The sequence below is a fragment of the Humulus lupulus genome, chromosome 3, assembly GCF_963169125.1.
Source record: "Humulus lupulus chromosome 3, drHumLupu1.1, whole genome shotgun sequence".
In the NCBI taxonomy this organism is placed as follows: Eukaryota; Viridiplantae; Streptophyta; class Magnoliopsida; order Rosales; family Cannabaceae; genus Humulus; species Humulus lupulus.
Genome location: NC_084795.1, coordinates 170,075,933 through 170,087,690, shown reverse-complemented (window position 1 = coordinate 170,087,690; position 11,758 = coordinate 170,075,933). Strand labels below are relative to the sequence as shown.

At 34.6% G+C, this 11,758-nt stretch overlaps 1 protein-coding gene across 1 annotated transcript; it reads left to right on the top strand.

Annotated features, from left to right (window-relative positions):
- Positions 1-1,233: 1,233 nt before the first annotated feature.
- On the top strand, positions 1,234-10,099 carry LOC133823269 (putative SWI/SNF-related matrix-associated actin-dependent regulator of chromatin subfamily A member 3-like 1). The gene is made up of 3 exons (XM_062255934.1): positions 1,234-2,975; positions 4,000-4,291; positions 9,034-10,099. Exons 1-3 carry the CDS (start codon positions 1,419-1,421, stop codon positions 9,831-9,833), a joined length of 2,649 nt encoding a protein of 882 aa, XP_062111918.1. The 5' UTR covers positions 1,234-1,418; the 3' UTR covers positions 9,834-10,099.
- The last annotated feature ends 1,659 nt before the right edge of the window (positions 10,100-11,758 follow it).

Sequence of the window (11,758 nt, the reverse complement as noted above, 5' to 3'; positions counted from 1 at the left end):
ACATATGTGATTTAATTAAGAGATTAGAATCATAGTGCTTTGACAGAAGCCTATGAAAATTAACTAAAATTTTGGGCTAATAGACTTCCAATTGCTGCAGCATCAGTCCAGCATTAGTGTCAGAGTTGCATATAAGGGGGATAATTATTCTAGTTGCCATCATACCATTTGTTACTCCTTGAATCAATTTTTCTGCATTTAATTAGTATTTAATTACTTAGCCCTTAGATCACAATCTTTTTAATTTATTAGAACTTAGTTTCACAATTAAAACTTAAGAAAACAGTCCTTGTGGATACGATATATGGTACTTGTTACTATATTACTTGTTGTTGACAGTGTACACTTTCACTTAGCTTTTTTTTACGCAACACTATCTAAACTACATCCCATTATATATTCTTACATGGTATTAGAGTCTAAAAATGCTTTAGCGAGCTACTCGGTCCAAACAAAAAAAAAAAACATCAATAAAGCAATATGAAAATAGAAAAAAAAGGCGCCATAACCCCATAACTGTCCAAAAAAAAAAGTGAGCCAAATGAGCCACAACCGACGAAAAGAGCTTGAAACACTGTCCAAATAAATAGTAAGCCAAAAGTGCCACTAATTTCAACCGTTCAAGATTGGTGAGCATAAATAGCCACATCTTGAGGGGATATTAATGTGTTCCACATGAAAAGTATGTGCGTACATTCAACAATATATAAGAGCATGTGTTACTTCACTCATTACTAATTGATTTTGAGATGGAACCCCATATTACTTAGACCTTTCACCCTATACTTATACTTTACACACATCTAGCGTCTAAACGCTTTCACATCTTACTATCTAAACTACATCCCATTATACATTCTTACAAAATCATTTAGAGATATAATCGAAATTGTTCATAGTTCGGGAGCAAAAATCCATTTTATTTGTATCTTTAAGTGACACCTCTTCACATTTTAATTTTTGTGGATGAGGGCTGCTCCAATGGACTTCAAAACAACATTTTAGTGATGATATTACTCTATGAAATCCAACATTCGATGTGAGATATGGTATGGTGTACGTTAGCACAACAAGTTTCACGGCAAAAACTATTACTTTACTTTTTAAATATTATAATAATAAAATTTCATAAATATACATTTATTATATTATATGAATTAAAATAATAATATAATAATAACATTATTATATTTTATTTGGGAATATTCTTTTCGGTGTAGTTTTTTAGTGCTGTGATTCAAATAGAAAAAAAATATGATTGCTCTGATAATAGAGTGATCGGAAAAAAGAAAAAGAACACGTGAAATTTGAAACGGCCTTACAAGTTTCCTCCCCATTTTGATTCAAAAACCCGAAACTGTAGAGAAGAGGGAACACTAAACCCCACCGCTTTCTACTTCTTCAACACCCGATAAGCAATGGAAGACGACGGCCCAATAAGGTTCATCAATCTTCTCCATCAGTGGCGAGAGTTCCCAACCGACCAAGATGATTTTGTTTTTTCTTCTTCTTCCCAAGACTCTCTCTCTCAGTCCCTCTCTTCTTCCTCCGAAACCTACATGCTCGGTTTCATCATTTCCAACATAGTTGGGATGAAGTACTACTCGGGCACCATCAATGGCCGAGAAATGGTGGGTCTCATCCGGGAACCCCTAAACCCTTACGATTCTAACGCCATTAGAGTTATCAACACGAGAATGGTTCAGGTTGGCTACATCGAGCGAGGTGTGGCAGCCGTACTGGCGCCTTTGATAGACTCGAATACAATCGCCGTTGAAGGCATTGTCCCGAAAGGGCAAGCTTCCGCTAAAAGGTATAGGATTCCTTGTCAAATCCACATTTTTGCTAAAGTTGAAGCATTTCCCACTTTGAAAGAGGCAATATTGCGATCGGGGTTGCAGTTGATTTCGGATAACGATGTGTCGTTTACCCTCTCTGAGGCTATGGTGGTTGAGGAGAAAAAATGTAAGAAGGGGATGAAGAGTGTGGATAAGATTTTCAAGTTGGTGGATAAGAGTTTGAGCAAGAAGGGGGAATTGCAAGTGTTGGAGCCCCCAAAGGAAGCCATCAAATCAGAGCTGTTCTTGCACCAGAAGGAAGGGTTATGGTGGTTGGCCCAGAGAGAGAATTCCCGTGAATTTCCTCCGTTTTGGGAAGAGAAAAATGGTTGTTATGTGAACGTGTTAACAAATTACGAAACCGATTCTCGACCGGAGCCTTTGCGCGGTGGGATTTTCGCAGACGACATGGGATTGGGTAAGACTCTAACTTTGCTCTCTCTGGTAGCTTTTGATAAATATCCTAGTAGTAGTAGTAGAAGTCTTCCTTTCTCGATTGGTAGTGGAAATGAAGATAAGCTCGATGAAATTGTTGAGGAGGGTCAGGAGGTTTCTGTTTCGGGCGGTAATAAAGGTAAGAGGGGAAGAATGAGCAAAAAAAGTACTGGATCGAAGAAGAAACGAAAAGTTGGGGACGCCAGTTTGATATTTGACAAGTCTTCTGGTTGTAAAACAACGTTGATTGTATGTCCTCCTTCTGTTTTTTCAACATGGATCACACAGTTGGGAGACCACACCATGCCAGGAAGTTTTAAGGTATATATGTATTATGGGGATAGGACTGACGATGCTGAAGAGTTAAAGAAGTATGATATTGTTTTGACAACATATAGTACATTGGCTACTGAGCATTCTTGGCCTAACTCCCCTGTTAAGGTTGTTAACTGGTGGCGAGTTATTTTGGATGAGGCACACTTGATTAAGAACTCTAATGCTTTACAGAGTCAGGCTGTTTGTGACTTGAAGGCTAACCGGAGGTGGGTTGTCACCGGAACTCCTATTCAGAATGACTCGTTTGATTTATTTTCTTTGATGGCATTTTTACGGTTTGAGCCATTTTCAGTCAAGAGTTACTGGCAAAGCTTAGTCCAGCGACCACTTGCCCAGGGGAACGAGAAGGGACTCGCACGTCTGCAGGTATGATCCATGTTGATATTATTTCTCTGCTACTCTTAGTAGTTTGGTAGGACACTGAAGTGTGCATACATAGTGCAAACATTTATGTTTTTTTCTTTTGCATACATAGTGCAATCATTTTGTTTGCTATGTAAAATGTTTTTTTTTTGAAAAAAATATTTATATTTATATGCTTTTTTATTTTGAGTTGAAAATAAAAACTAAAAATTGTGATTAAGCTTTTTTATTTAAAAAAAAAACTATATATATGTTTAATTAAGAGTGTCAAAGATAATTTTTTTATTTAATAAATTATAGATGTGGGAAAAATATGAAGCAAATAAAATTATCTCCTGACGGAAAATTTTGTACTAATATTTTAGGTGTATAAGAAGAAGTTTTAAAAAGTTTACGAGTGTATTTATTTATGAAGGAGTGTGGACAGAAGAACAGTGTTAATATTCAATATGTATTCAGTACAATGATTGGATTTTTTCCCTCTCTTCTTCTGTCTTATGGAGGCAGAGTTCATCACGTTTAAAAGGTGGAGTTACACTCATATACAATAAATACATTTTCTAGGATTGGACAGGTCACCTCTCACACATATTACAGGTGAACATCACCGTAGCTTTTTGCGATAGGTTGGTAAGAGTGTTATATGATACGAAGAACTTTCCCTTTACACAACGGATGATATGTCCTAAAATTATGGATTGCAGACATTAAGATGCATACTTAATGTTAAGGTTGTGTTTGATTGATTTTTAAGCTGTATCGTCTTCTTAGGACCAGGTTGAATGGTAGTCAGATTCCATTTTAGCACTTGCCTTTATGAGGACCTTTATTTAATCTCCTTTTTGGGTATTATAAATTTGAATTTGGAAAGGTTGCATTGGTGATTGGTTGAAGTAGAAAATAGAGAAACATAATTGATCCCTAGTATTGACTGTCTCAGATTTGAGAAATGGAATAAAATAAAACATTAGTTTTTACATATGTTTTAGAATTCAAGTTGTTTCTAAATAACGTAAAATGGTTACAGGTGCTAATGGCTACCATTTCTCTGCGAAGAACAAAACACAATGGACTAATAGGATTGCCAACTAAAACTGTAGAGATTTGTTATCTAGAACTTTCTACAGAAGAACGTGAAGTGTATGATCAGATGGAAAAAGTAGCAAAGAATGTTCTACAGGGTTATATTGATGCTGGCGGTCCAATGTGCAACTATACCACTGTACTCAGTACTATTCTGCGACTTCGCCAAATCTGTACTGATCTAGCATTGTGTCCTTCAAATATCAAATCCTTGACCCCTTCTAATAATATTGAAGGTTTGTATGCCAATTTTTAATTTTTTTTGTCAGTTATGCAGTTTTACATCTTTACTAGGTTCCACTAACTTCTGAGCTATATTGCAGTGCTGCTTCTCTTAACATAAAGTGTTGGCCTGTATGAGGATATCTTGACTATACAACGTTGCATTGTTTTATGTGTATATATATATACTGTGGAAAAAGATGAGTTTACAATATTTGATAAATTTTTTTACTGTAGGAGTAGCCTTTAAATAGACCGAGTACAAATCATAAAACATAAATTACATTTAATTGTATTAGTTGTAAATCTGCTAGCCTGGGTCAACCCTAACTAATAAGTAAACAAACTAATTACTCCTATAAATTAAGCATTTACAAAATTAAATGAAAATATTTGGTTTCCCTTATGAGAATGATACCGAATATCTTACATTTACAACAAATAATTTCTTTCCTTCAATCTTTTCTTTAATGAAATGTCGATCCACTTCCACATGCTTGGTTCTATCGTGATGGACTGGATTATGTGCTATGTTTATTGGTGATTTATTATCACAACATAATCTCAAAGGGCTGGCACTCTGGAGTTTAAGCTCTTCAAGAACACGCTTAATCCAGATCTATTCGCACACTCCTTGGGCAAGAGCTCTAAGTTCAGCTTCTGCTCTACTCTTGGAAACAACCAGTTATTTCTTGCTCCTCCAAGTAATAGGATTTTCCCACACCTTGGTGTAGTACCCTGTCGTTGATCTTCTATCTTCTACTGAACCCACACAGTCTGCATTTGTAAAGGCTTCTATCCCTCTTTCTTTATTCTTTTTAAACAACAACCCATTTCCTGGTGTCCTCTTGAGATACCTTAATATCCTGTATACTGCTTCTAAGTGCTCTTCTAGTGGGTGGTGCATGTATTGGGTGACCAAACTCACATCAAAGACAATATCTGCTCTTGTGTGTGATAAGTAAATTAGCTTTTCCACCAATCGTTGATGCATTCCTTTATCAACTTGTTTTTCCTTTATCATCACTAGTCAGAATCATATCGTTTACATAGACAATAAGAATAACTATCTTACCATCCTTGAATTGTTTAAAGAATAGAGTATGATCTGACTAACGTTGCTTATATTCATATCTTTTTATCACCTGGTTAAATCTTTCAAACCATGCACATGTAGAGTAGAGAGATTTTTTCACGTGACACATCGTCCCTCTTCCATAACTTCCCAACAAGGAGGAATCTTCATGTATACTTCCTCCAAGTTACCATTTAAAAATGCATTTTTTATATTCAATTGCTGCAAATGCCAATAAATTCTCACCATATTCAACTTTGCTACTGGTGCAAATGTCTCAGTATGTTGAGTGAATCCTCTTGCAACGAGCCTTGCTTTATATCGATCAACAGTGCCATCAACTTTATATTTTACGGTAAATACCCATTTGCACCCTACTACATGTTTGTCTTTCGCCTGATCAACTATTCTTCATGTTTTGTTTTTTTTCCAATGCCCTTATTTCCTCATCAACAACCTTCCAATCAGAACTTTAAAGAGCCTCATCTATATTCCTTGGAATGGTTATGTCCTCCAGTTTGGTAGCAAAGGCTTTAAACTTGGGTGTGAGTTTGATATAGCACATGTACTTGGATATTGGATGTAGAGAACAACTTCGAACCTGTTGTTTCCATTTCTTGGGTATTTTGTGGATTTGTGACACTCAAAGGTTCGATGGTTGGTTTGGTGGATGGAGTTGTGAAATTCAAAGGTTTGGTGGAATGAGCAATATCTAGAGGAGATAGTGGTAAACATGTTTCCCAAAAACAAGCATTGCTTACATTCCCCCTTGAAGCGAAGTGTTGGGATAGAAATTGTGTTTCATTGAATGTCGCATCTAAAGGAACACGCATGCGTCGAGTAGGAGGATTATAGCACTTGTTGTAACCTTTCTTAGTGGACGAATAACCTCGAAAGACACATTTAGAAGATCTAGGATCGAATTTAGTGCGATCAGGCCCTAAGAGATAGACGTAAGATGTACAACCAAATGTTTTGGGGGGAATTTGAGACACGAGGTGAGTGTTAGGACAAGCCTTCAAAAGTAGGGAAATGGGTGTTTGATATTGTAGAACTCGTGAAGGCATCCTATTGATTAAATAAGCTGCAGTTAAGATGATCTCTCCCCATAATTGTTTTGGAATAGATGTAGTGAACATAAGGGCATGAGCCACCTCTAGCATATGGTGGTTCTTGCGTTCGACAATCCCATTTTGTTGGGGAGTGCCTGCGCAAGAGCTTTGGTGAATAATACTATGAGAGAATAGATAATCTCCAAGAATAAAATTAAAATACTCAGTGCCATTATCAGTATGTAGAATATGAAGATTAGCATGAAATTGATTTTTTTTTTTTATCAGAGTGATAATTTTGAAAAGTGGCTACAACATCTGATTAATCTTTAAGAAGAAATAGCTAACTTAAATGTGTATGATCATAATTAAATGTAATGAACCATCGAGTATTAGAAATACTTGGAACTCGAGATGGATCCCATATGTCACTATGAATGAGTGTAAATGGATGAGATGATTGCGTGTATGTTTTGCAAATTGACAGACCTCACATTGAAATTGGCTCAAGTTTTTATTTCGAATTAAATGAGGAGATAAATGTTTTAGATATGGAAAACTAGGATGACTAAGCCTATAGTGCCACTGCATAATATCTTCGTAAGTAGCAACATTATGACCAAAAAGCAAACGTTTATTAACTTGAGCCGGGGTTGATTCAATATTGAGATTGTACAGCCCACTACATCCCTTCTTATTCCCAATTGTCTTCCCTGAATACAGTTCCAGAAAATCATAGTGAAGAGGTGAGAATTTTGCGATACAATTATGATCAATTGTGAGTTTGCTGATAGAGAGCAGATTGCGAGACAGATTTGGTTGGAACATGGATATTTTTTTAGGGAAAGCAGTGGAGACAAATAAACAGACCCCTAACCAGCCACAATAGACAATGAACCATCAACTATTTTGATTTTAATTACCTGAACATGGACTATAGGTAGAGAATTGATGGGCTTGACCAGTCATATGGTCGGAAGCGCTGGAATCAACAATCCAGGGAGTTTTTTTTTGAACTGATGGAGCAGCAGAGGTACTTGGAACAGAAGAGGGCGATGGGGTGTTTTTGAATTTGGAACAGCAGGACTGAGGAGATGATGCAGCGGAGCAATCTGGTCAGTAGTGAATGGAAAAGAGTTTGTGTGAGCACAGTCAAAGCTCAGCCCTCAAAAGTGTGTCCAGCAATTCGGAGCTTCCAATCCTTAGATGCATGTATAGAATGTTTTGGGGGTGGAAGAAATGGCTGAATTTTCAGCAGAAATATTGGATGTAGTGGGAGTTGCCATGGTCATCTGTCAATGGCAGATGAAAAGAAAAAACAAGCTTACAAACTTAGGTCCCAAAGAGAGCTCTGATACTATGTGGAGAAAGGTGAGTTTCTGATGTGTGATAATTTATATTACTGGATGAATAGCCTTTAAATAGGCTGAGTACAAATCATAAAATATAAATTACATTTAATTGTATCAGTTGGAAAACAGTCAGCTTAGGTCAACCTTAACTAATCTTAGAAATTAGGCATTTACAAAATTAAATGAAAATATTCGGTTTCCCTTATGGGAATGATACCAAATATCTTCAATTTTTATATATATATATATATATATACAAATTATATTATTATTATTGTATTTGGTGTGCCTATATCATTTGTGTTGAGTTGTCATTTTGTATGTTATGTTACAAATTCATTCAATGTTTGGTGTTAAAGCATTTCTGAGCTGATGGATTTTTTTTAATCTACTTACATAATAATCTGAAGAAAAGAAGATTTCGTACTGCCTTACATGATGACTATTATCATGCTGTAGAGAAATAGAACTAAATCTCTAGGGAACACTGTTTGTACTCAACCTCAATAAGAGGTTTTTTTGAGTTTGGAACATTAATTCTTATATATCCTACAGTTAGCCAATGTTTGGTTGGACTTTTGTATGTCCTTGTGATGCATAAAATCAGTTTCTATATTTCAGTCAATGTGGTGTTGCTAGATTGGTTATGATGACTGCCATTTTTTGTTGGGATAGCATTATTTCTCTTTTAGTTTGGATCTATTTTAACTTCTTTTCCTTGAGGCAATTAAGAGGACTGTCATTCTCCTATGCAACATTTGCTTATCATTGTACTGCAGAAACTTTCTTGTATAGATCACCAGAGAGTAATTCAGTGATAGTAGCATGAACTTATTGTAGATCTATTCATATGTTCTCATGATCTCCCTTCTAGCTAGTCTACTGTTTTCTGTATGCCTTAAAAAAGATCGAAAGTCACTTGATTGTACCTTTGTCTAGAAAAAGTAAGAATGCTTTACATTAGAGCTTAATAGCACCTCTTAATTTACGAATTTGTTATCCCATGAGAGATAGGTCAAGTGGTTAGACTAGTGGTTTTCTCTTATGAGGTTTAGGGTTCAATTTCTCAAGATCTACCTAGCAATTTTATACAGGTTTCTGCCTACAAAGCTAAATGTTAATGTTTTCTTAGTCCTAATGAATGCAATATACAGTATTGGTGTTTTTGTAAGATGCAATTTGCAAATGTAATTATCAAATGAGTTCATGCAATTTCTTTGCTGTAATTGTCCACTTGCTTTCCCTATTACATACTAACAGTTATTGTTTCTGAGTAGATGTATCCAATAACCCGGAGCTGCTTCAAAAGATTGTTGAGGTACTGCAAGATGGTGAAGATTTTGACTGTCCGATTTGCATTAATCCACCAACTGATATGGTGATTACTCGTTGTGGTCATATCTTTTGCCATGCTTGTATTTTGAAAACTCTAAAGCACGCCAAGTCTTCTTGCCCTCTTTGTCGACGTCCTACAACTCCTTCTGACCTGTTTTCTGCTCCACCAACTTCTGTGGATGCTGACAATGTTTCATCCTCCTCAAGGCCATTTATGTCATCAAAAGTTTCTGCTCTTCTGAAACTTCTTGTGGCATCAAGAGATCAAAACTCAGCAACAAAGTCGGTAGTATTTTCACAATTCCGGAAGATGTTGATCTTACTTGAAAAGCCACTAGAAGAAGCTGGTTTCAAGACGTTGCGTTTAGATGGATCTATGAATGCAAAGAGAAGGGCTAAAGTGATTGAAGAATTTGGAAACTCAGAAGAAGATGGACCAACAATCTTGCTTGCGAGTCTAAAGGCTTCAGGAACAGGTATAAACCTTACAGCTGCTTCTAGAGTTTACTTCTTGGAGCCATGGTGGAACCCAGCAGTTGAAGATCAGGCGATGGACCGAGTTCATAGAATTGGACAGAAAGAGGATGTGAAGATTGTGAGGTTGATTTCTCGGAACAGCATTGAAGAAAGAGTTCTGGAATTACAGGAGCGAAAGAGGAAACTTGCGAAAGAGGCTTTTGGTTCAAAGGATAGGAGAGAAATAGGGATCAATGATCTTCGCACCCTAGTCTCTTTGAGCTGAAAATATGAGCATGCTGACATACCTGCTTGATAAACATGTACATTTTTTTTTGTATAGAAGATCGGTGCATTTCTTTTGCTAGAAACAGATGCCAAATCTATCTATGATAGACTTACATTTTTCATTGCTTTTCATGGTAACATAATAGATTGTTTATGAAGGGGGTTGGAATGGAATGTTCATAGTTCAATTATAGGTTTGAGGGTTAGATTGACAATGCTTAACTTTGTAAGTAATCTTATTTGAACTCATTTCTTTTATTTCAATCCATATGTCAAACTAAAGATGAAATGAATATTAAATGCAAACGGGTTTTTTCTTAAATATATATTTTTTTGTTTTTTATACTATTTTTATTGTTCCTAATTTTTTTTCTTTAAAAAATATGTAATCAAGTTTTTAAAAATATGATTTTTAAACTTTCATAATTACAAAAATAACTAAACATCAACAAAAAACTAATGTAAAAACAATTTGATAACAACACAAACAAAGAAAAAAACAATTTGAAAACAACACAAACAAAGGAAAAAGACAATTGTAAAAATTTAAAAATTTCTTTAAAATTGTAAAATTAATAAAAAAAATAGCGAAATGAAGGATTTTATGTAAAAATTTCTAAATTTAATAGAGCTATAAAACATATTCTGGAGTAGTTTGTCCACTAGCAATATCATGAGAAACAAAGAAGAGGGAAGGAGCATATGCTCACTATGTGTATTTTAAACATGATTGAACTAGTTTATGGCATGTGGATCTGAAGTCAACGCAACAACTATCACTGAATTCAAGGAAGATCTTTTGTTGATATTCAATCTAAATTTGGTTAAGCAGAAGTTAAAAGGTATACAACTTAAAAGTTTTTTTTTGGCAAGAGAAAAACATGTTCATTAAGCTAAAAGCAATAGATGGGTACCACACGAGGGGCCTTTCCCTATGAAAAACAATCACTACAAAAAAAAGAAGATTTACCGTTAACACTATACCGAGAACACGTTCTCGGTATAGTTAATTTGGTACCGCGCCATATTTATGCGGTTTTTTCATTTTAGTTTCTGTACCGAGGACCCAATACCAAGAACATGTTCTCGGTATAGGGTCTTTATAATCTTCATCTTCCCCAAACAGAGAGCTCATTCTCTCTGAAACGGCAGAAACCAAAACACCGTTTTCTCCGCCCCCTTCTTCATTTTTTCGATATTTCGGCCCCCAAAAGCTTTGGTTTTGGTCAAAGCTTCCATTCCAAAGAGGATTTAGGTTGCTATAAGGTCTATTAAGGTAAGCATTTACATATATTTCAGTTTTTTTTTTTTTGTATAAATTTTTCAATTTTTTTTTTTTCTGTTTTGGTCTTCTATAATGAGATTTTTGTGGTATTATTTTCAGGTTTTGCATTGTTTACAAGCGATTTTACAGGTATTTCGCATTTTCTTTGTAATTTTTTGGTTTTTTTTTATATTTTTTGCATAAATATATTTAGGGTTTTTTGTATAATTTTTTTAATATTGTTAATATATTGTTATTTATTATATTATATATATAATTTCTGATTATGTATTTAAAATAGGTAAGAATAATAATTAGTAATGAAAATTAGTTAAAAGTTTAGTGATATCCAATTTAGAGGAAATAATGTTGTGTAGTATTTTAGTAAAATACATATATAGTTTTAGGATTTAGTTAGTTTAATCATATGGATAAATAATTAATTTATTAGTATGAAAATTTATTAATTTAATAGTTTATTTTTTAGGTATATAATTTGACTTTTAGTTATAAAAATATGTTTGTATGAAAATATAATATTTGAGTGTTTGTTTTTTAGATTGGGTTAAATAATTTTAGTTTTAGATTATTAGATTTGGTTAATAAATTTTGATTATTAGAGTGAGTTTTGTTTATTTAATTTGAATTTTGTTGTTGTT

Bases quoted from the DNA above. Each gene is read 5' to 3' on its own strand.
- LOC133823269 (XM_062255934.1), top strand. From the start codon at position 1,419: ATGGAAGACGACGGCCCAATAAGGTTCATCAATCTTCTCCATCAGTGG. The intron at 2,976-3,999 runs GTATGATCCATG...AAATGGTTACAG, and splicing joins AGGGACTCGCACGTCTGCAG to GTGCTAATGGCTACCATTTC. The intron at 4,292-9,033 runs GTTTGTATGCCA...GTTTCTGAGTAG, and splicing joins CCCTTCTAATAATATTGAAG to ATGTATCCAATAACCCGGAG.